The 25,374-nt window shown below is 41.5% G+C and overlaps 1 protein-coding gene and 1 long non-coding RNA gene across 2 annotated transcripts in view; both read left to right on the top strand.

Annotated features, from left to right (window-relative positions):
- The window catches only part of LOC309363465, a 98,909-nt gene that overhangs the window by 7,909 nt on the left and 65,626 nt on the right, over window positions 1-25,374 (top strand). The gene's annotated exons all lie outside the window — the stretch shown is intronic.
- Window positions 5,532-24,344, top strand: ITM2B (integral membrane protein 2B). The gene is made up of 6 exons (XM_081898979.1): window positions 5,532-5,789; window positions 14,183-14,311; window positions 16,515-16,721; window positions 19,819-19,929; window positions 21,241-21,391; window positions 23,669-24,344. The coding sequence occupies exons 1-6, from the start codon at window positions 5,670-5,672 to the stop codon at window positions 23,755-23,757; spliced, it is 807 nt and encodes a 268-aa protein (XP_081755105.1). The 5' UTR covers window positions 5,532-5,669; the 3' UTR covers window positions 23,758-24,344.

Below are 25,374 nucleotides of genomic sequence, written 5' to 3'. Positions count from 1 at the left end.
ATAGGTATGCCTTCACTGAGGAGCGTTATTAAATCCAGTAGGTCTGCGTCAACATACTGCATCTGCAGCGCCACCCCCAAAGTGACCCTTTAAATCCACTTGATAGTCCAGCTGTAGGCGATCGTCTTCCAGGCAGAATGAAAGGCCCACCCACCAATCCCGCTTCCTTCCTCTCCCCTTCCCACCCGCCTGCCTCCTTCCCGTCCTCTCCCCTGCCTGCCTGCCTGCCTCCTCCAGTCGGGAGCAATGGTGCACCGAATGTCACCCCCCCTCAGGGATGACACCCGGGGCAGCCCATCCCCACCGCCCCCCTTCCTCCGCCACTGCTGGCAAGGCAACCTGAAAGGCATTGGGAGAAGTGGCACAGCCTGGGCCAGCCTAGCGGAAGGCCGACCCGAAAGGAAGAAGGTGCGGAGAGGGTCTTGTTTCCACTCTTTCCTGCTCGCCTTCTGCAATAGATAGACTCTCCCCAGGGAAGTTTAGAACATCAACTGGAAACATCAATTATTTGTGCTTAGTAACATTAATTAATCATGCTAAATATCTGCTTCTGTATATCATTGCTTGCTGCATGCTTTTCTTAAGGTACATTTGTTGACAGGACATAGAGCGAGAAGAATGTAAAGGAACTGAAGGAGACTGAGGTCAGATAAGATTGGTAATAGAAATGTAACAATATGATGGACCAGTAAAAGCAGCATAAATATTTAGTTTATTTGTCAAAAGGATTACAGTGTTTTAAATGGGAAGACTGTTCCAAAAATGTTTAACTTTATAATGCCCTGAACATCTTGGTGAATCTTGGGTTAAAAAAAGGTTAATCACTTAAATACACAACAAGCCATGTGCACTTCAAAAATATTCTACTTTTTCAAGCAAACAAGACTTAACAGAATGTATGGCTTTACAGTAACATCAATTTGTCAACTAAGTTGTAGCAATAAATACTTTAAATCTCTACCTACAGACTTACATTTTGATCTGGTTTAAACAGTACAGAAAACAGGATCTACCCACTCTGGAAGAATGGCAGATGAAGGTGATAGACTATATGGGACTGGCAGAAATGGCCGGCAGAATCCGAGACCAGGGAGAAGAGTCAGCGGAAGAAAATTGGAAGAAATTTAAAGACTATCTACAGAAATATTATAAAATTAATGAATGTTAGAATGATGTCGGATAGAAATTAAGTGGTTTTCAGCTGTAATGTTATAAGAGAATACGGAAAAAAGGTTTAGAAGTAGGTTAAAAAAATATTGATAAGGATTTGCTGAACTAACAATTGAATTGGAATACAAAAAAGGGAGGTATGAGGAGGTCTGGAAAATAAGTTACTGAAAAATAAGTTATTGAAATTTTGTGTTTTTAAGTATTTTCTGTTTTGTATTTTTGTTATATTTTTCTTTTTGATTTTATTTTTACTGTATTAATATTGAAAACTTTAATAAATATCTTATAAAAAATAAACAGTACAGAAAACAAATAACAATTGAAAATCTGCTGCAAAATGCTGAACACTCAAAAATCTTTAAAAATCATTTTTCAAAAACTAAAACCAAAACATTTAAAGGGCATTACAGATGAACATGGAGAAACATGGAGTTCAGATATGTTTAGTGAGAAACTGGTAGGAGTTGGTAGCAGGGGCGGGGGGGAATTATTGGGTAATGGGGGGCTGGAAAGAAAGCATATAGCCAGCGTGGTAGGAGGGAAGGGGTTCAATGGCGGTTAGTTCTTTGTTCTTCTTCTATGTTGTTGTTGTTTTCCTTTTTCTTCCTTGGGTGGAAATCTGAAAGGCAAGCATGGACATGACTCAGAATGACAATATAGCACTCTATATTGTTACGGGTTGCTGCTGCAAAGCAGCTTTGCTTTGAGATACATTGGGGTGACTACAAGAAAAGGGTTAAATCCTATCTGATTAAAAAACAAAACTTTGAATCACCATGTTCAATCCGAAAACCAATATCTTTTACCCCTGTTACCATATTGTATCCTAATCTTGGCTTTCTTCTGATAGCTTTCCTCTTGGCTCATTTGTCTCCAACGACTACATTCTCTGCTTTTTTAAATTTATGGTAGCAGAAGAACAATCCAGCATTCAAGGCTGGGTGATGCCGGGGAGTGGGGGAAACTTCTGAGCATCAAGTTTGCAGTTATTTTGCAGGTAGTTGTGTAAGCCGTAGCCAGGGGCAATAAAATGAAAAACCCATGAATGCAACAGTCATTTCCTTCTGTAGATTTTACCATGTTTCTGCCGACAGTTTATTCTTCCCTCTTCTTTGGTTGTGCAAGTCTTTCCCAAAACGAGGGGTCCAATTTGCTTTTTGCCTTCTCTGGCAGAGGGGCTGTTGGAAACAAAATGGTGGGGGGAGAAGGAAGCATTATTTTGTCTTGCTTCAACACCAGATTGTGGACCCTTCAGCTGGAGTTTTAAGCACTAAGCTTGGATCCTAGAACAATAGGCAAGTAGGATCCTAGAATGCAACAACTGATTGGCTTGCAGGAAAAAACCAATCAGGCTCCAGGAGGAAGTTAATCTGCCTATTAGGCTGGTAGGATCATATAATGCAACAACTGATTGGCCTGCAGGAAAAGACCAATCAGGCTCCAAGAGGGAAGCAGAATCAGCCAATCAGACGGGACTCATTGTGTAAATAATGTATATAAAAGCCTGAGGTTTGGGGGGGCAATTCAATCACTGTTTTACAAGCTGCAAAAAAGAGCATGAAATCATGATAGGACTCCAAGTATATTTCATGAAGGCTTTTCTTCCAATGCCAGAAAATATGTTTCTTAAAACACCAGTGGGGTACGAGGTATTTGCAGCGAATCAGTATTCCCAGACTGACTCAGCTCAATGCACCTTCTAGACCCCTGGAGTCTCTGGGTTGAGTTGGAATGGAATCACTCCACTCCTGACGGGGAAAGAGAAGGCAGCTGGCCAGCCTGGTTGAGCTGGGAGATCACTTTCATAAGGAGAAAATTTAAAAGCCACGCAGTCAAAGCAAAAATTCTGGTATGATAAAAAGGCCAGAGAGAGAACCTTTGGGCCAGAAGATGAAGTGTTGCTGCTAAGGCCAATAAAGGGAACTAAATTGCAATTAGCCTGGGAAGGGACCGTAGAAGATTGTGTCCAAAATGAATTATGTGAACTACATTATCCAGCAGGGGGATGAAGGGTGCAAAGTGGTTCACGTGAACTTGCTAAAACCCTACCATAGAACAGAAAGCTGGGCTCTATATGCTGTAAGAGAGGACCCAGAATAAACAGGACACACTGTGCTGGGAAGGGAGAGGGGAGCAACGTTGTAATCAGAAAGAAATGAATCTAGCCCCTTCATTAACCCAATCACAGCGGGAGGAGGAAGGAAGTATCCTACAAAAATACAAAGCCGTCTTTGGAATAGCAAAGGGAGTGGTCCATCGCATAGACACTGGGGATGCTAAACCCATTGTAGTGACCCCTTATCGGATAACTGGGACATACGTGGATAAAGTCTGCAACGAGGTGCAGGAGATGCTGAAGGCAGGGATCATAACCCCCTCAGAGAGTCCCTGGGCAGCACCGGGAGTGCTGGTAGACAAACCTGATGGCTCTATAAGATTTTGTGTTGACTACCAAAAGTTAAATCACGTCACTAAGGCGGATGCCTATCCAATGCCCCGCTTAGATCACCTAATTGAGACCATAGGCAGGTGCCATTTCATTACCTGTCTAGACTTGACAAAAGGCTATTATCAAGTAAAAATGTGTCCTGGGGACCAGGAAAAGTCCCCTAGGATTATATGAGTTTAAAATGATGGCCTTTGTAATAGAAGTGGAAAGAAATTGCAATTGAGTAGATTGGAAGTCTAACACAAAGGTGGGGTGAGGGGTGGTGGATGGTAATGGGAAAATGAATTATTTGTGGGATTGAGTGTAAGTATGTTTGAATACTTTTAAGGATTGTATGAAATTTATGTTTGTATGCTTGTATATCTGTAATTCAAAAAAAAAAAGTGATGACCTTTGGGCTAAAAAATGCAGCAGCGACCTTTCAAAGGCTAGTGGATAAGATCCTGCATCGATTAAGGGAGTTGACAGTAGCTTTTGATATTGTAATTTTTAGTCAAACCTGGTCTGAACACAAAGAGCCCCTAAAGTTAGTTCTACAAAGAATTAAAGAGGCGGGCTTGACCATTAAGGCTGGTAAATGTCAGATTGGGGACTCAGAAATTAAGTACCTTGGACATATGGTGGGTGGAGGAATAATAAAGCAGGGGAGAAAAAGGGTTAATATGTAAACCAATAGGAAAGCGGAGGCAGAGCCTACCTGCATATAAAAGGGCTTAGCCTGAGGTTTGAGTTAGTTGTTGGTGGGTAGTTGGTTGGTTTGAATGGGTTGGTTGGTTGGTTAAGGCAGTTGAAAAAGCAGTTGGCTGGCAGTTGGAAATAGAGAGACAGTTAGTGCAGTGGGTTCTTGTGTGAGGAGAGGTAGAAGAGATAGAGACAGGCTAAAACAAGACTAAGAAGGTAAAGAGTAACAACGTTTGGAATGCAGTTAAAGTTTGTTGGTGTCTGAAATAAACTACACTCTACTTTGTTAATTTGAGAACCTGACTTGAGACTAAGTGATTTACCGGGGAGGTCCTGATTGGTGGCAGCGGATTAGTGGTGTACGTATGGGTCAATAGTCCGTGAGACGACTGGGGGCTCCGTACGAACGCCACAACCATGTTCAGTGGAGCCTCGGTTGTCAAACTTAAAGCTTTCCGGAAGCCTGTTCAGCTTCCGAAGTGTTCAAAAACTGGGACTCAATGGAGCGGTCAGCAAGCTCCATTCAGAAAGAGAAACATGCCTCAAGGCACGTTTGAAAACGGAAGCATTTCTGGTTTTTCAGAGTTTGGGAGCCGAAACATTCAGCTCAAGGTCCATAAATAGCAACACCCTGGTGGTCCCAGGCCCTAAGGGAGTTAGATTGGCTTCAACCAGAGCCAGGGCCTTTTCAGCACTGGCTCCAGCCTGGTGGAACGCTCTGCCTCATGAGACCAGGGCCCTGCAGGATCTGATTTCTTTCCGCAGGGCCTGTAAGACAGAGTTGTTCCGCCTGGCCTTTGGCTTGGAGCCAGTTTGATTCCCTCCCTCTCTTTTTTCCCTTTCTTTTCCTTCTCCTCCTGCGATGAGGCTACATTTAAATATTTTAATGTTCCATTATTGTAATGTTGTATTTTATTATTGTTTTTAAGTTGTAACCATTCATCTTGTTTTTATTATTGCTTGTAAGCCACTCTGAGCCCGGCCTTGGCTGGGGAGGGCGGGGTATAAATAAAAAAATATTATTATTATTATTATTATTATTATTATTATTATTATTATTATTATTATTATTATTATTATTATTAATGCCCGCCTTTGGCGCCCCTCTCCTGCGGGTCGCTCCTGAGGCAGCTCCCCCGGGCCGGTGCCGCCTTGGCTCCTCCCTCGGCCCGCCCTCTCCCGCGGTCGCTTCCCGGGCTGGTTGGGCGCCTGAGCGAGGAGGAGGCGGAGGCGGAGAGCGCAGGGAAGGGAGGCAGAGGCGCAGGAGCGGCGCGCACCTAGGCCCCAGCCCCACCCTCCGCCGCCGCCGCCAGCCCAGCGGAGAGCCGGAAGCTCCCGGGATCGCCCCTCAGCCGCCGCCGCCGCCATCATGGTGAAGGTGTCGTTCAACTCGGCGTTGGCGCAGAAGGACGCCGCGGGGCGGAAGGAGGAGGACGAGAGCAAGGAGGGCAGCTGCAGCCAAGTGCTGATCTTGCCCCCCGGCGCCAAGGTGAGCGGGCGGGCGAGGGGAGTCGGCGGCTCCGTCCGCCAGGCCCCTTCGCGAGGGAGGCCTGCGGGGCGGAGAGCGGCGCCGGGTTCCCGGCCGAGCGCCTTGCAAGCGCCGCGGAGAGGCGAAGGAAGAGCTCGGGGCGGATCTAAAATGGCTGACTGGGGAAGAGCCGCCGAGCTTCGCCCGCTTCTCTTCGGCGGCCTTCTTTTCTCCGGGCCGCGCTCGGAGCTGCCTCCTCAGTCCCTTGGGGATGCCGAGGGGGCCTCGGTCCGCTCCGCCGCAGTTGCCTCGTTAGCAGGGCAGGAAAGACGGGCGCGGGCAGATCCGTCCTGCTCGGGTCGCCGCGTCTCTCGCAGCAAGACGGAGGAAGGTGAAGCGTTTTTGTGCCAGGTTCCCAGACGGGTAGGATGTTGCCGCAAAAACAGCGCAGACACACAGATCTATTACGTCGGAAGCTTCATGGCTGGCATTTCCTCCAAGCGCAGGGAGTGTAACCGGTTTTCTTTACACCTATATTTCTGCCCGCTGAAAAGCACACTTAATGTAGCTGAGGAAGTAGTCTGTAATCAAGGAAAACCTATGTTAAAATTCATAATTGCTCTTCACATTGCCACGTGATGGTCATATTGTAACAAATTGTGATGACATCAAGTAAATCATTAGTTTTATGCAGTGAAACAGTGAATTTAATCTCCAATAAGGCAGTGGATGAGCCCTTTAATTTCCATAATCCCAGTCAAGTTAAAACTGGCTTGCAGCATTCTGATAAGTTTTAGGTTACCATTTTATAATGGTGGTACATGGTAGTTAAAATAGTCTGGCATTTTCGGACTTTCTAAAGACTAAACAGTTCATATTTACACTTTATAGTTCTCTAAGCTGCAACTATACGTATATACATTACTACAGCAAAGAGGAAATAGGATTCATCAACATCAAGCTATTGAAACTTGCCATGGTTCCAAATTTGGCATTCCTGGGTTTAAGCAGTTTGGAAAACGGATACACAATTGTTCTTCAAAATGGAGGGGGAAATTAATCATGAGATTAGTGAGTTTTATTTTTTTTAAATGTTTTCACTATCAATTGGCACAGTTAGATCTGCTCAGTATGCTGTGTTAGATTCCAACTCTATCTTCAGTTCCTCTGATATTTTAGCTGCAGTAGACCAAAGATCTTTTGCAAAGTTGGTGCTGTCATTTGATGTGGAAAGGTGGGGGGTTAATTTGGTCTTTGTAACAGCTGTTCAAGAAGCTGCTCCCCCCCCCCACCTTTCCTTACTTGGGATTCAAGATCTAAACAGTTTATTGTGGGGTTGAGGTAGGATTGACCCTTTTTTATTTCCCTTGAGTTGCTGGTTTGTGTTATCCCTCAAGGGCCTAGTATTAAGGAAATAAAAGGAGGAAATCAAACATACAAACTTTCCTGGTATGTTGATGTTGTTTCACTCTTCCTCTCTTGACTCGATTTAATCTTGCTTCATAACAAGAGCTACAGAATCAGCTGGACTAAGCCAAAAGCAATCCCCCTTGCCCAGCACTTTTCACTGTTTGCCTTGCCTGGAACATTACCTGGAAAATGAACAGATTTGATGCCTACACTTCTGTACAGTGGGCCTGCCACTTCCACAAGAGTTCGGTTACAGGGGTCCGCGCAAAAAGGCAAAATTGGGAACCTCCAGAGCCGCCTTCCAGTGGGGTGGGGGGCTGCATACTGGGGTCCTGGGAGGGCCCTGAGCGCTTTCCAGGCCCCTCATGTGACTTTTCCAGACCCCAGTAAGTGAGGTGGTGCCTCCTTTACTGGGTTTTGGGACATTCCCAAAGCCCTCGCTCTGCCTTCACCAAAGTCGGGTCACTGAGGGAAGGAGGCATGAGGGCTCCAGCCTTGTCCCAGAGTCCTGGCACCTCATTTGCAACGTCTGGAGACTGTTTACTTGGCTTTGGGAAGGTGGCTGAAGGATTTCTGCTCTCCATTCCACAACAATACTTTTTAAAATGTTCAGCTGTTTCAGAGATTTTTCCTGGAGGTGGAGTCTAATCTATGTAAAACTTACTTCAGATAACATGCTAACTGCAGAGAGAGGCTTGATTCATCAATCATAATCAATACCAAAATACATTTTTATTAGCACAAGCTAAATGTTGGATTACCTTGACTGGGCACAAGTAACCCTATCATTGCCATAGCATGGCTCCAATTCGCTGGTCTCAATTAGGTATTTACATATGATTGCTGCCAGGAAATAGACTAGGGGTACAGTGGCATAGCAAGTAGATTTTGACCCATTTGCTGTTAATTTACTCAGTACAGTGGTACCTTGGTTCTCAGACTTAATCCGTTCCAGAAGTCCATTCCAAAACCAAGGCACGCTTTCCCATAGGAAGTAATGCAAAATGGATTAATCTGTTCCAGGCTTTTAAAAACAACCCCTAAAACAGAAATTTAACATTAATTTTAGTATCTAACGAGACCATTGATCCATAAACTGAAAGCAATAAACAATGTCAATGGTTTTCTTGCCTTTGCTGCTTTTATTCATTTCCTCAGTCGCACAATCAATCGATCAGTAGCTGAACAGGGTTCTACACAGTTACAAAAACAAAGTCACAAGTCAGCCACAAAAATGAAAAAGCCACACAAACAAAAGCAGCAAATATAAGATCCAAATATCACTTCAGAACACCTCAGAAACAGAATACTTCTTTTGGAATGGTAGGGTGCAAATTAGCAGCACAATACTAAAACCGGAAGAGGAACTTTTCAGTTACAATGGTAGGACACAAATTAGCAGCGCAACACTAAAAATGGACTCTCAGGACTCAAAGCGGAGCATGTTCGGCTTCCAAAACAAAGTTCGAAAAATGTAACACTCACTTCCGGGTTTTCAGCATTTGGGTTCCAAGTAGTTCAAGAACTAAGCTGTTCAAAAACCGAGGTACCACTGTATATGGGGTTAGGTAAAGAGACACGGGTGGCACTGTAGTCTAAACCACTGAGCCTCTTGGGTCAGCAGTTCAAATCTGCACAATGCAGTGAGCTCCTGTTGCTCTGTCCCAGCTGCTGCCAACCTAGCACTTCAAAAGCACGCCAGTGCAAGTAGATAAATAGGTACCACTGCAGCGGGAAGGTAAATGACATTTCCGTATGCACTGGCTTCTGTCACAGTGTGCCGTTGTTCCAGAAGCGGTTTAATCATGCTGGCCACGTGACCCAGAAAGCTGTGGACAAACGCCAGCTTCTTTGGCCTGAAGCGATATGAGTTCCACAACCCCATAGTCGCTTTTGACAGGACTTAACCGCTGGCTCACCAGAGCAGCTTCATCACGCTGGCCACGTGACCCGGAAGTGTCTCTGGACAGCGCTGGCTCCCGGCCTCTAGAGTGAGATGGGCGCACAACCCTAGAGTCTGTCAAGACTGGCCCGTACGGGCAGGGGTACCTTTACCTTTTTAACCGTCCAGTGGTCCTTTACCTTCTTACCTTTACCTATCTGGGGTAATCCATATATCCTGACCTCCTTTAAAACAATCCTGCGGAATGCATGAATGTATATACTCTAAATGAAATATTGTATGAGAATAGTGCCTTCATATATATGTACATGCTCCAATTTAGGTTGCTGTCCTTATCTACCTGGCAGTGTAGACTCAGTACCATGCTAACAGTGCTGAAAACTTACTGGTCCACTTTCCATGTAACACACTAAGCCAATTTAATGAGTTAGTGTGAATGTACTCAGCAAAATTTACAGCTGCTTCACTTTTCTTGCAATCCTGCTGCTGCCATGTTATGAATGGGGCAAGACAAAGAGAGAAGCAAAGCAGCTCTGACCTTTGCTGCTGTGCCTGCACTCTTGCTCTTTCACACTTAGCTATGGTTTGATTTAGCAGAAAATGCAGATTAGGCCAGAGACCTAAGTCATGCTTAGAACAGGCTGTTTGAATTGCTAACTTATGAGTGTAACATGTTGGGCATGATGCACTGGATCCCAACACCTTTCCATTATCTGAATAATATATGTTGGTGATGCAGTTCCATTCAGGTGTACCTTTTGGAAAAAAGTTATGTGTAGAACTATAATAACCATTGAGACATCACTACCTGTGCTAGGCTACAGCCCAGTGAAGTAGGTGCTATCAAAAGGCAATCCATCTTCCTTGTGTTGAGGATTCTTTCGGGAAACAATCCCCAAAGAATACGAGAAAGCTTGGGTGCAGCTTGTGGTTACTGAGCAGAGTTTCACCAAGAGTCCTGGCTTGAATAGCTCAGTTGGTAGAGCATGAGATCCAGCTGAATTTCCCAGTAGAGGACGGCAAACTGCAACATGGTACTTGCTTTGTGGATATGGAGATCTGCACAGTGTACCTAACCAAGGATCCTATGGAGACAGAGACTATCAGCCTAAGTTTTGGAAACATCCCTGCTCTCTAGGTGACTATGGTGAAAAGTGGGGAAGAAGAAGAGAAAGAGACATAAATATCCTGTGTTGGATGTTGGAAGCATCTGGGTCTGGTCTGACTTGCAGGTATAGGGCGATATACCACTGCAGTAGTAAATAAACCGTTTTGACCTCTTGCATTTTCCTGCAGAGATGCTTTAAATTCTAATCAGGTTGAGCACCACTTTGGGAGATTTTTGTTTCTTTCAGTGTTCGTGTAAATCAGGGCTGGCCAACTCCCAAGAGACTGCAATCTACTCACGGAGTTAAAAACTGGCAGTGATCTACCCCGTTTTGGGGGTTCAGGTCAAAGTTGTTGAGCTTTTTTAGAGGAGCCAAAGTTGTTGAGCTTCTTTGGGGGGAGCCAGTAGTGATGATCTACCACAGACGTCCCAGTGATGTACCAGTAGATCGCAATCTAAATTTATTTTAAAAAATCTAAATGGATCCAGTAAATTGTTTTGGTTTGGCTCACTATGGGGTTATCCACAATGAAGTGTGATGTGGATTTGAAGCCGGTTTGGTCTTTTTTTGTGGTAGCAGCCTCTACAGTCATACCCCGGAAGTCCATTCGACTTCCAAAATGTTTGAAAACCAAAGCGGTTTGAAAACCAAAGCTCCTGCAGCCAATTGGAAGCTGTGGAAGAAGCCCCTTCAGACGTTCAGCTTCCAAAAATAGCTCACAAACTGTAACACTCTCTTCTGGGTTTGCAGCATTCAGGAGCCAAAATGTTTGAGAACTAAGCTGTTTGAAAACCAAGGTACGACTGTACTGTTAAGAGGGATTTATTTGGGTGGGGAGTAGTTTGAATGATGATGTGCTGTGCTCCTTCCAAACCTATGATCCTGTGTATGGGGCAGAATATATAAGAGGAAACAAGCCAAACCAGTTCCTTTGTTAAGGTAATGACTTTGGCTGCCTGTATAAGCACTGCAATTTACCAGTCTAAAGAGGTTGCCTTAGAAATAAATGGGTGGGTGTCAACACCCCACCTGGCTGGAAGATAAAAGTAGGTACAGTGGTACCTCTGGTTAATTTGTTCCGGAAGTCCGTTTTTTAACGTGAAACCGTACTTCCGGGTTAGCGGAGTCTGTAACCTGAAGTGTTTGTAACCTGAGGTTTTTGTGCTGGAGACACAGAAAAATGTTTGCTCTGTGCTGGATTTTGGGGGCTCCCTTGGAAACGAATGGCATGTTAAGGTATGATACAAGTAAATTCAGCAAGAGGCTATCCTGTGCTTCTAATAGCTCTAACACTTGACTGTTTGGGTGACCAAAACACAGCTTGATAAAGAAAACTTTATGCATACATATAAAAAAGAAGCCATTAACATTAAATATATTATCATTAATATATTAATATAATATAATATATTTCAGTATGTCACACTCTTTTAAATGGCATTGCAGAAACCAGTTACTGGCACTAAATGATAATATAGAAATGAAAAGCTGTTTAAATCAAGGTTTAAATCACATGCTGTTACACGTAATTTTATAGGCCTGGGTACTTTTAAGGGGTACCCAGGGGCCTGGGTATTTTTTAAGTGTATAAAGCATTAAAGCTACTTTCTGTATGGCCAGGGGTATGGAATTGCTAAGAATAAGGTCACACCAAAATAGAAAAAAGGCTATTACATATAGTTGAAATACCTACGAATTCTAATGTTTATCAGATTAAATGAATAGCATTTTTTAAAAAAATGAATAGCATTTTTTTTAAAAAATTGTTTTCTGTAGCTCACATTTCAGAACTGTCAGTGGTGAATGACACAATGCCAAATAATGTAACTGGATCAAAAAAAATCATTCTTCATTACTTACACTGGCAATATCACAGCTTGACTTATTATTTACTAGATTTTTTAAATGTGAGTTGTAAAACTGGTTCTTGCATCAGAATTTACAGTTTGTGGAGAATATTCTCTAGAGACTTTTCTAGCAGAGAATATTCTCACCTCGCCTCACTACTCATACATACCTTTGCAAATCTGGTATATTGAAAAATGTGTATTAAAAAAAAGTAAATGTTTGAGTGTACCCTTGCTTTCTAGCTAGATTTATCCCTACAGTGGCAGTGATGCAGCCAGCATAGCTTTGTGCATGTGAGCAAATGTCTTCTCAGCACAAGCTTGGAAGTGGGGGATGGGCCAGCTTGGCAATGATTATACGCTTACAGAGTTGTGACCAATTTTCAGTTACTTGATGTTCAAGACAAAGCATCTTTCTCAGATACTTGCAAGCATGCCCAAAGTGCATCTCAGGTTTCTGGAATTTAAGGGCTAATTGAATGGAGGGGACAATTGCATACAGTGCAAGTACATCCCATAAAGCGTTGCCCACTAGTGTGGATGTTGAGATAAAAAATGCAAGCTGTCATGTGTGGATGAAAGTGTGCACATGGAAACAGTGATCCATGTGCAATGAACAGCCTAATCTGGACATAACCCAGGCCATTGCTTTTTCTGTTGTCTTTATATTAGTGCACTAAATACACTTTATTATACGAACAGTGTGTGTTCATTATATAATAGTATTTGCTGTGATTTTCCACCCTAATTTAGAGGGGGAAATCCATTTCTGCTTCTTCTATTCTTTCCCCCCCAAGAAAAGCGCTTGAAGTTTGATAGCTGTTCCATCTGAGTTCACTCCAAATTGTACACAGAATCCTTTCTTTCTCAACGCTCTTTCTGCCAATTTAGGATGTCTCTTGATCTCTCCGTCCATGGCCTTGTTGCACTCCTTGGCTGTTTCATTCCTCCTAGACACTGTGTGAAGGACCTTTCCATTTCACCATCTATTGCTGTCAATTATACCATTTCACTCTCCTATTCTGGCAGTTATTTATCAGTCTTGCTTTCCATAGCCTTTGAGTCCTCTAATTCCATTTTCTATTTCATCCTGTTTTCATTTCCCATTTTATCATTTCAGCTCTAATTTCTCTTAATTGCTCATCCAATAATTGCTGTAAGATGCCAACAGTCATTGGAATGCCCAGCAATGTATTTGCCATACTGAATGTACTTGGTCTTGTTAATGGTTCAACCCAGCCACTCCCTTAAGATATTCACAGTTTCTACCGTAAGAAATTCAATCTCCCACCTCCACCATAAGATCTTCACAGCATTCTCCCAAAATTCATTTCCCATGGGAGGAACTGTTAAGTAGAGAAATTACTTTCCAATTCAAGGCAAATCTTCTGTAGGAAAGTAGAAAATTAAAAACAGAACACTTAGAGCTCCTTTGCCCATTTAAAAACTTCCTTGGATTAAAAAATTAAAGCATGCTTTTTGTTTTGTCTTTAGCCTTTTATAATTGACTCTTCTAAAAATCAGAAAGTAGCTTACACACCAGATGTAAATTTCCACAGACAGCTAAACCTCTCAATTTCAGAGATAATTCATGATAATTAGGAAAAGGGAGGCTTTCTGACCTTAACTGCAAGTGACACCTCCGGACACAATGCTGGTGCCTCCCTCTTAAGTCCCACCCCCCCAAAACGACTGGGTTTCTAGGAGCTGGCAGCTTCTCAGTCTTCTGACTCAGGCAGCAGCTTTTTCAGGTTAACCCCCATTTACTCTTTATCTCTAGAGTGAATTTCAATAACCAGGATTGCTTTGGCTTTCATCATTCACCACGTAATCATCACTGTTGGTGAGCGGTCGACAAAAGTTGGTCAATTTGCCATGACCCTCCCCAGAAGGCCCCCCCCCGGTTTTATAGCAATTTCAATATTAAAAAATATACAAGATAACAATTCAAAGCTCTCATACTAATCACTTTTACTTAGAAGTAAACAGTGTATCTACTTTGATTTCAATGAGTGTACTCTCTGACTGTGATTTAGTTTGGTATCACCCTATGCCTTTACAAAGAACCACATATCCATGCATCTATATGGCCTTATAATGCTTGATGGACACAACTAATTACTGTTTCCCTTTCTATATTTCTAGGATCCAGAGGGCGTGGTACCTATCGCACAAAGGAGGGCTTGGTGTTGGTGTATGTGTTTTGGATTAGCTTTTATGCTTGCTGTGGTGATACTTGGGGGTGCCTATCTTTACAAGTATTTTGCATTCCAGGTAGGTTGAATATATTACTTAAATGAGTAAATACTTTAATTGTTCTCTTGGTACTATTTTGACAATTTTCTGCTAGTTACTCTTTAAAAAAAAAGGTGAAGGTAAAATCCCCAACATATTTTAACCGCTAGCCCTTGTATACTTAGAACTAATTCACATGTTAATTTTAATCTTTTTGTAAGGAACGTTCCTGCATTTAACATGTATGGCCAGGGATCATCAGTTTGGGGGGACTGGTTTTACTTGCCAGCCCCAAATCAGTTGTTGTTGGGACACTTCTTTCCCAAAGCCAGGTCTCTGAAACTTTGCATGATCTCAGGGATAATAAATCTGCTCTTTCCAGCTTCAGGCTTGGAATTGAGAGCTGAAACAAACCTTCCCCCAACAAATTAGAGACAGAGGGAGAATAGAGGCTTCTTCTGCATCTGCATCTAATGGCTGCTTCAAGCTCAGCTACAGATAGGTGCTGCAAGCTCAGAACTGGGAGAGTTGAGGCACTGTCAGGTGCCTCAATTATTTTTAATATTTTTTAATTATTACTTTATTATTATTATTAATTATATTAATAGAATGTGTCCTTTTATTTAAAATGCATCTCTGGGTTATTTGTGGGGCATAGGAATTCGTTCTTCCCCCCCTTCAAAGTATAGTCTGGCCCCCCACAAGGTCTGAGGGACAGTGGACCGGCTCCCTGCTGAAAAAGTTTGCTGATCCCTGGCTTAAGGGTATGAGGGAGTAGAGATTGGGAGGTGATCTGTTTATTTCCCCCCAATGAACTTTTCCATTAGAAAAATGAGAAAACTGAGAGAAGATAAAAAATTGTGCAAAAGTTTTTCAAAATGACATATGAAATCCTCTTTCAATCATTGCTTTGAAATACCTTTTCAGCCAACTCACTGCTTCAAAACAACTACATACAAGCTTCAAAGGCAATAATGTTAGTGATTGGTGATTGAATTGTCTGAATTGCTAAGTAGGGATTCATTGCTGGAAACTACTTTAAAAGCTTCAGAATGCAGAACACTACAAGTATTTGATTAAAGGAGTAGTCTCATATCAACCATATTGCCCCTGCAACATGACTACAAACATATTTACACTATAGCCTATAACACCCTTCAGATTCCTCCATATTGTGCATCAAATGAAAAATGTGATGTATGTTTGAAAATGCATATGTGCAATCAGGGAATAAACTTAAAATGAAAAACTGGGTAACGTCTTTCATATATATTTTTTCAAATATTTGAAGCTCAAAGTTAAAGTTCAAAATCCAAAGCTATACATCTGAAAGATGATGATTGGATGAGACAAAATAAATGAGTTATTCTGTTATTTTCAATTCTATATTGAAAATTGATGGAGTAGCATATAAATAATTCAGGTTTCAAGATAACGAATCAATTATGTGCATACATGACATCAGCTTCCTGTTTATAATTATGCTACAGTAATATCCAAATTTATTGCAGTTCTTTAAATACATTGAGTTGAATCCAGACTTAGTCAAAACTGAATTAACATCTATTGATTTCATACTTGAAGCATGACTAATAGGAATATTTTTTTCTATAGGAAAACTCTTAAGTACGAGAATATTTAGAATTTTCCCCTCTAAAAACCAAAGTTTCTTCAGCATAATGCTGGTCTAATAGGATATAATAAATATTTATAGCAAAGCTTCCAGTGCATTTTGCAAAAACACAGTAAGTTATATGTGATATTTTATTGCTTTTAAGAACATGCAATAATAATAATTTTACCCCACCCATTTGGCTGGGTTGCCCCAGCCACTCTGGGAGGCTTCCAATTCATAAAAGCATAATAAAAATCAAACATTAAAAATGTAAGCTTAGGAGATCTAAGTCTAGGTTTGAGAAGAGAATCCATAATGTATGTATTTCTGTTTTCCCAAACCACTCCCACAGTATTTTAATTGACTTTAAAACTTCCAGATATTGTAATTGATTTCCCCCCAGAAATTTCCTGTCTCTAGCAGGACACATGGACCTGCCTGGGTTACACCTGCCCTTCACGCCCTGCCTCCCCTCCACTATGCTTCTTGAAACAGCTTTGAGATGAAAGAAAAAATAGCACTTTAGTGCATAAGGAAGGGGTCTGGTACATATTAATGGTTTAAGGGTGATTCTAAGTGCCTGAAAGCTTGCATAATAATTGCTTTACTTTTAACTTTGCCCTTTAGGAAAACGGCGTTTACTTCTGTGGAATAAAGTATATTGAGGATGGCTTAACATTAAGTGAGCCAGATTCAGGCGCCCCAGCTCCCCGTTACCAGATCATTGAAGAGAACATTCAAATCCTCAAGGAGCAGGAGGTGGAGTTCATCAGTGTGCCTGTTCCAGAATTTGCTGACAGTGATCCAGCTGATATCGTTCATGACTTTCACCGGGTAAGGACAGTCTGTAATGCGAGTGAGAGTTTCTTGCCATATGCTTGTTTGTAGCCATGGATTGGTTGTGTTGACTTTCAAAAGCAGGCTGTAGGGCTGTGGTCCAGTCCCTGACATCTCTGACTGGGCTTGGAAAGGCTTGTATCTGAGACCTGCAGAGCTGCTGCCAGGCGGCATAGACTAGGGTGGGCAACGTATTTTCACCAGAGGATCTTATTTGTTCCTGATCAGTCTTCTGGAGGCTGCATGCCGGGAGAGGGCAGTGCCACTGCTCACATGCATCCACAAGTGACACAAAAGTGATGCACACACTCAAGCAACATACACATACCAGCTTCTCATTTGCTATGCCTTATGTAGCCTTTGGGAACTGGCACATCAAAGTGCTCCAGGAGCTTTGGGATGGCAACTTCATGCCATGAGTTATTGCAAAACACTCCAGCTGTCTTCTCTACCCTTTCCTGATGGAACTGCCACTCCTGATGAGTTCATTGAAGATCCAGTGCTCAGGCTATATTGGAAATGATGCCCTTCTCCAGTAATGCTCAGATACTGACACTGATTGCTGAACGTTCTGGCGCAGAGGTGGTATTGTGGCAGGTGAAGCCAGAGGAGGACCACTAGCCACTGACAGTTGACAGAACTTGTTGTATATTTGATTTTATTGCCAGTGCTACAATGCATTCAAAATCAGGGAGTGTCTCGAGCCCAGATAAAAACGCTCAGGCTGTTCATCATCCTTGTGTAGTAGAGAATATTTGAGCTAGCTGGACTGATGATATGATACAGCTTCCTATCTTCCTGTGCAATAACACAGTTGCAATAACTGCAACCACTGAACATGTTCTAAAGCCTGTGAACAACAGGCTTTTTAGGAACCTGGAGTTTGGAATGTGGCAGGTATGGAAATGGGAATTTTCAGTACTTAACAAAAGTCCTGATTTTCTTCCCTAATTCATGTCTCAGACAAGGAAATGATGGATCCCCACCACTGATTTTTGTAAAAAAAATTATGATGTGAGTACAAGGGGCCCCTGCAGCAAAACGTTGCAGTGCATCTTACTCCTAACAGAAGTACTGTTCTAGGCTTCACCCAGCCTGAAACAGGAACCTTGCACTGCCTCGAATTTACCATGGGCACTTTCCCACTTTTTCCTTCCTGCGCAAAAGTGCTTCAGATTGGTGTGGAACAACATTTTATTGCTGCATAGTGTAGTGAGGAGAGTAATTCACTGTTTGCCATGATGCTTTTAAGGGCCTGTGCAGGTAAGCATCCTCACTCCCTTTTTCATTATCTTTTCTGTTACTACCTTTTCAGCGTTCCATGGTTTATCTTCCCACGATCATCAGACTTGCATCATTTGCCCAAATTCCAGTTCCTTTAATCTCCCTTGCAGTGGAAGTGAGAGCTGCCCATAGAAAGCAGTTGGAAAGCAAATTATTTTAACATGGCTGTGATTGAGCAGCACTGTTTATATTGTCACCCACCCACATTGTTTAGGGAAGTTTTTAATGATTGATGTTTTAATGTACTTTTAATCTTTTGCTGGAAGCCACCCAGAGTGGCTGGGGAAAAATAAATTATTATTATTATTATTATTATTATTATTATTATTATTATTATATCATCATCATTATCAGACTCAACAAAAACTAGCAGCCGCCCAGAGTTCATGTTTCTGGTATTCATTGTGAACTAAACAGTTCCCTCCATACAATCAGTTACATCCAGCAGCTTCCTTCCTGCAGAATGGGAATGGGGATGCTGTGATCTTCAGGTGTTGCCCTCCAACTCCTATCAGCCTGAGCCAGCATTCCCAATGGTTAGGGACCCTCACTGTGGCCTCAGTGTACTTTCAACTGATGGGATATGTGGCTATTTGAGTTTACTCTTAGATGAAATCCCCCCCCTCTCTCCAATTCTTTTACTGCTCTAGAAAAAACCCTCAAATTCTGATTTGTCTACCTTGCATAAATTGGGTTGTCTTACTGTAGTAACTGAAATTCAACACATAATTATAGAACCCTGCATATTAATCTGATATTTATTTTAGAGTGTTGAATAAGGAAAATCACATACTTTGAGTGTCATCTACCATTTTGGATCGTTTGCCTATGACTTGAGATGCCTGGAACTTGGGGGTTGTACTGTATAATAATAATTCTCCTCCAAATAGTTTAAATCACATGCCCAGAAAACCTTCACATTTACAATTTGAAAACATTTAGTGCATAAAAAGTACTAGGTTTTATTGTGTTTTGCACTTCGTAAATTAGGCCTGGGATATTCATGCAGCAAAATGGGGTGGTGGGAACCTCAGTTGGCAGAATGGCCTGTGCCACTTCAGGTAATTGGATCACATTTTTTTTTAGTGCTTCCCAATGTGGAAGACACTGCCCCCCTCCCAAAGGAAGAAACAACCACAGAAAACTAGCACAGAAGGCTGGACTTTCCTTAGTGCTAGTTTTGTTTTATCTGAAAGGACATTACAAATAATATCTGCAAAGGCAGGCAGGCATAATAATAATGATAATAATAAATTTTATCTATATCCCGCCCTCCCCATCCGAAGCCGGGCTCAGAGCGGCTAACATCAAATGTATAATACATTAACATAAAATCAGACAATCAATTAAAATACATCCTCAAATCAGATCAGGATCAGAATAAAATCCAATCAGGTGGCAACTCGCAGATTAGGGTTGGGGACCTTAAATGCTCACCAGGCCCAACTGTTTGTGCTGAACTTATATGGGCCTGTGAGAAAAATTGGGAGGCCACTTTCATGCAAGTTCTTATGAAAGGGGAGAGGGAGTCAGACTGAACCCCGACCAAAGACCTGGCAGAGCAGCTCTGTCTTTCAGGCCCTGCGGAAAGATGTCAAGTCCCGCAGGGCCCTAGTCTCTTGTGACAGAGCGTTCCACCAGATTGGAGCCACGGCCGAAAAAGCCCTGGCTCTAGTTGGCCTGGGACCTTCAGGATGTTTTTGTTTGACGACCAGGAAATTTTCAGCAGGAAAATGAAGTAGCAATTACTCATACATAATTTTGTATGTTTACAATTACTAACATGCTATTTGTGACATCTTCTCATCAGAGACTTACAGCTTACCTTGACCTCAGCCTGGATAAATGCTATGTTATTCCTCTAAACACGTCGGTTGTTATGCCGCCTAAAAACTTTTTGGAGTTGTTGATCAACATCAAGGTATGATTAAAATTCACGTTTCTTTTTGAATATATTCAAGCTAGATCATTAAACTTTCATACTGGAGATATACGTGTATGTAAACATGAAAGAGCAGCAGAATGTTGTAACTTCATTAGCTATTTTTTTATTTATAAGTCATTTTAAGAATTTAAAAAATAATAATTACACTGTACACAATTCAAAAGCATAACTTACATTGTTTGAAGAATGTGGTTTAAGTCTACCTTGTCTATAATCAGTTAATTTTTACATTATAGCATATACATAAAACTTGTTTACGCATTCAAACAACTTCTCAACAAGAATGCTGTTTCACAGAATAGGGGTAGTCATGCTGAAAGTGATGCTTGGAGCCGGGGTTGACCAGGCTTCTGATATTTTTGATATATCAAGGAAAAACTGTCCTGCAGAACACAGTGACTTACTGAGTAGATAAGAGTTAAGGGGGTCTCTGAAGTAACCTGGTCCTAATCAGTTGTTTTGAAAAATCTTAATACAAATTATTAATATTCGTTTTTTAAAGTAATTTTGTCTTGAGGGCCATTTTTGCTAGTAGCCCAAACCTTTCAGTTTAAATTTGAGTTCCCCATTATGTCCAAATTGAGAGAACTGTAGTTAACTTTAGTTATGGAAGGGTTGCCATACGTCCGGAATTTCCTGGACACATCCAGAATACTCCTGTCTCTAGCTGTGTCTGAGCGGAAATCGGTCAAATGTCCGGGAAAATCCGGATGTATGGCAGACCTTGTCGGGAGTGCCGTTTTTGCTTATTTTCCTTAAAAAAATTGGCCAAAAAGCTCAACAAGTTTGGCCAAAAAAAGTAGAACAACATTTCTGTCTAGATTTTCACTGTTTGAAATATGGCAACCCCAGCTATGGTTATTTTAAAAAATAGTGTTATAGTGGTAGCATTAAGCCAAAAACCTTTCGGCAGCTTTGAGAGATCTTATTGAATATATTAACAGGGCAAAACTGCCACACATAATGTAGAGCAAAACTGCCCTACATTAGCCTTGGCAGAAATATATGATACAATAGTTATCTATTATTATTTATATCAACTGTCCATCAAAATGTGATTCACCATTTCTCCTCTATTATGTTTTATTGTTTTCTAAAGTGTGCAAAATTGATAGAGTATTTTTAAAAAGCAGTTTCCTTCTACCTTCTGCAAAAAGTCCCTCCCCTCCAACACACATTTTGCAGAACTGAACTTTTTTCCCCGCAGAACAATTGTAAAAACGACCCACCTGGCATCATTAACATTATTGAGACTATACTGTTGCACTTTTATTTGGGTTGATGCAGGCTGGAACATACTTGCCTCAGTCCTACTTGATTCATGAGCAGATGATAGTTACTGATCGTATAGAAAATGTGGATCAGCTGGGCTTCTTCATCTATCGCCTCTGTCGTGGCAAAGAGACCTACAAATTGCAGCGCAAGGAAATGCTGAAAGGTATGGTTGGCATGTGGATGGGAAAAAGAAAGGTACCTCAACTCTGTTGAGGGTGATGGCCCTCCTGTTAAGTGCCATATAAAATAGTGAAAGTGTAGCATCCCAGTGCTCTATTCATATTGTGACAGCCTGAGACTTTGCAGCTTTGCTGCAGTTCAAGTGTAATTGCATGCGTTTGTTGGCCCTCATGCTAAATAGTTACATTCTCACATGGCAACTCTTAGCATTCAGGACAGTTTTTTGTACCATTGAATTTTTTTTGTACACTGTTGCAATATCAGTAATTGCATGTTTAGCACTGTGATCTGATTCAGATAATATACTTCACTAAGAACTGTAATAATAAACGTATAAATGGAATGGTGAACTCATAGACAAAATACATAAAACGTATTTCATGTGGTACTTCATTATTTAGTTTAACCAGTTTGCCAGTTTGAATCAGGCAACTTTTATGCATCAAGCACTTTGCATAAGATTTAACAACAGTGCAGTGGGCACCAGTCAGATGTAAGCCAAGTCACCATTATTTTCAATGGATGACAGGCATGAGCTTAAACATTTACCATTCAAATCAGGGGACTAAAAATTGCTTAACTTGGGCTGAATCATGAGTTGTAGCATCTCGTGGTATGTTGGAACAGAATTGACTAATTTTGCTGGAGCATTGTTTGGGACACAGAACAAAGGAAGTACCTTTCAATGAAGACTAAACTTGATGTGGATCTGAAGAAGTGTGTATGCACATGAAAGCTTATACCCAGAACAAACTTAGTTGGTCTCTAAGGTGCTACTGGATGATTTATTATTTTTTAAATTTCGACTGCATCAGACCAACAAGGCTACTTATCTGAATCTTGATTATTGCTTGCTTTAAAGGAACCAACTGGACAGGAGCCGCTTACACTCGTGTAAGCGGCTCCTCTCCTCTCCCGCTTTGCTCCTTTAAAGAAGCAGGCTCTCTGTCCCTCTCTCCTCCCCACTCAGCGGCTCTTCTCCCACTTTGCTGTTTCAAAGCGAGCCACGGAGGAGGGAAGGAAGGGGAACCATGGATCCTCTTCTCACGACTGCAGCAGATCCCCCCCCCCCCGCCACCTGTAGGCATTCCCTCCATAACACGCACAGACATTTCCCCTTACTTTCTAGGAGGAAAAAAGTGAGTGTTATGGTGCAAAAAATACGGTAACTGTTGAGGCTTTCACCACAGCTCTTCAGTTGGGTAGGAAGAATATGACAGGGATGGCTGATGTGTGGCTCTTCAGACATTGTTGGACTCCAGCTCCCGTCAGCCGGAACCAGCATGGCCAATGGTCAGGGATGATGGGAGTTGTAGTCCAGCAATATCTGGAGAGCCAGTGTTAGCTACCCCTGGTATAAGGTGGCATTTCTTGCATTTGCCTGCCTTTGGCAGCAGAAACTGTGAGCTATGCTGGGGCAAAACTGAATTTAGTGGTAGCCTGTTCTAGAGCCTAGATTTGTTATACTTGGTATGGCGATCCTGATTAAAGGACAACAATATCAGATGCATCAAGATGGTTCAACAAGAACTGTACATATGAGCAACTCTCTTGCGATAAGACTGCTCAGAGAGAGCAGCTGTGTCTGCTTTTTAGTTCATTAAATGTCTGCAGCTCCCTGCATCATCCAACATCCGTAGATTTGCAGAGAGATTTGCAGCCTCCAGCCTTCACAACCTTCCTATCTTGACTCTCCTATGTAGTTTATATGTGTCTTGCAGGTGCTCATCGATGCCCTAGTGCAGCTGAGGGGCCTGAAGGAAGGTGGTGGTTTGAATTCTTGAATTTAACCCATTTTCTCAGGGAAAACAAAAAACCCCCCACTCCAATTAAAAACAGAACTTTTATTTTTAGAAAAGCAGTTTGCATTCAAAACATTTTCACCAGCACTTTGAATACTTTCTGCCTATAATTGACCTATCAGCTAATAAAAAGTCACAGGGAATCTCTTTGAAGGCCCAGCACCCATCAGCTGAGAGCAGCTCTAAAGGAAGTTGCTGTAACAGTTCCAGTCACCTCCTTTAAACTTTGGCATACACCAGGCACATGTCATTGTGATGCCAGGCTATTGATGGGTGGGTGGTCAAAGTTGGGGGTGGGGGAGATACGGAGCTGGCTTGTTGGCCAGTCCCAGTTCCCTATTAATGACCTACAGAGTCTCCAGTTTGACAGAATCCCTCACAACAGTTTTCACAGGAAATAAAAGGCAACTATCATTTTTTTTGGTAATCTTTATATTCTATTCACTTTCCCACAACAGGAATACAGAAGCGTGAAGCAAGTAATTGCCGAAAGATTCGACACTTTGAGAACAGGTTTGTCATGGAAACACTCATCTGTGAAGAATAGACATACTGTCGTGACTGAAAATACACACATTGGCCCCCGCCCTTTATATTATGTGCAGTGATCTTTATTTTAAGTCATTTATGTAAGTAGTGGACAAGGCTTTATAGCTGAATGCCAACACTTTTTATCTTACAATAAACCTTTTTAACGTTTTCCCATATTTTGAAGCATGGTGCCCTTTTTATATGTTTGAATAGCTGCTATATAAAGTCTTAGTTGTTAGTACATTTCATGTAATGAACCTTTAAGTAATACCAGGTCAATAATTTATCCCATTTTAGAGTAAAATTGGAGAATAATTCATCTGAATTTATTATAAAGAATACATGCACAAATGGACTGCAACTCTTGAGATTTTTAATAGCATATTACTTGCAACGTTGGGGAAGCATTGGGAAAACAATTTGTAATAAAAGTGCAATTCATTTTCTTCTTTTAATACAGTCTCATTTAAGTTTGATTTCCAAGTCGCTGTTCTAGTATAAGCATCTGCTGTAACAAAGTTAAGCAGTAACAGAATGTTACTGACGTGTATATATGCTATGTATGTGCATTGAAAATAAATATTACAAACCTGTTTGTCTAAATGTTTTTGTAACTTTTCTTTGAGCAATTTTCTTTATGTGCACAGTATCTCTAGGAATGTTTGAATTACTGGATTTTAATGCTAATAATATTTTGGCGCAGACTTGACACTAAAATACTACAAATCACCTTTATGGATTAAACAATAGAAACCATTATTAAATGGGAAATCCTAACAAGTAAACAGAGAAAAGTGCTTCATGTTCTCAATTTTGGTTGTCCTTTTTCTACCACAGTTAGTTACCACAGTTGCCCCAGTGAAAGGGCCTTGCTGGGTTGCCAGTTGTGTTGCTAGAATGTGCCCCAAAATCATCCAAGTGACCTCAGTGAGCATTTCAATGTCAAATACTCAGATTATTTCTACTTTTTATTTAGTATTTTTATTTATTTACTTGATTGGGGAGGGCAGCTGTCCTCTTGGCTATGCCCATGTCGATGTATTTATGTCCACAGCATTCCCCTGATCCACCAAACTTGTAATTACCCAAAAAAGAAACGAGATTTGTCTGGCATGGCTTGTTTGCAAGAAACCCATGCTGGGTCTTAGTAATTGCCACATCCTTTTCTAAAGTGCCCACAGACTAACTGTTGAGATTAGCTAGGTTTTTCCTTACCACCTCATTTCCTGTCTTGGGCTTCAGCTCCCTTCTGATATCATTTATTATGTTATCACCAGATTGGGCATTATTTTCTTTTTGGATGAAGATGGAGGCAAAGTAGGGTGGAATCTACACACACATAAAAATTGCTCCGAGCATGCTTTTTTATTTTTTTAAGTAAGTGTTCTTAAAAATACAGTACATTGAATTTTCCACAAGGCTCATGATAGCCATCTAGTGTCTCATCGTATATCACATTTAAAACACACTTTAAAAATTTTTTTATTTGCAGCTGTATAGCTGAGTCCTAAGTGTTGAGAAGTTTTGCGTTCCAATAGCATTTCTTTGTCTTCTCCACACAAATGACTTACCACTTGCTTGTTCTTCCTCTTGCTTCAAACACAGGCAAAGAAACCTTTATTATTTAAACATC

This window comes from Podarcis melisellensis (genome assembly GCF_964234715.1).
Source record: "Podarcis melisellensis genome assembly, chromosome: 1".
Taxonomy (NCBI): domain Eukaryota; kingdom Metazoa; phylum Chordata; class Lepidosauria; order Squamata; family Lacertidae; genus Podarcis; species Podarcis melisellensis.
Note: the sequence above shows the minus strand (reverse complement) of the source record. Positions and strands in the feature narration are given on the sequence as shown.

What these genes read in the sequence shown, in the direction of transcription:
- ITM2B (XM_081898979.1), top strand. Translation starts at nt 5,670, where the DNA reads ATGGTGAAGGTGTCGTTCAACTCGGCGTTGGCGCAGAAGGACGCCGCG. An exon ending in TCTTGCCCCCCGGCGCCAAG is followed by an intron (nt 5,790 to 14,182) that starts GTGAGCGGGCGG and finishes CTATATTTCTAG; the next exon opens with GATCCAGAGGGCGTGGTACC. An exon ending in ACAAGTATTTTGCATTCCAG is followed by an intron (nt 14,312 to 16,514) that starts GTAGGTTGAATA and finishes TTTGCCCTTTAG; the next exon opens with GAAAACGGCGTTTACTTCTG.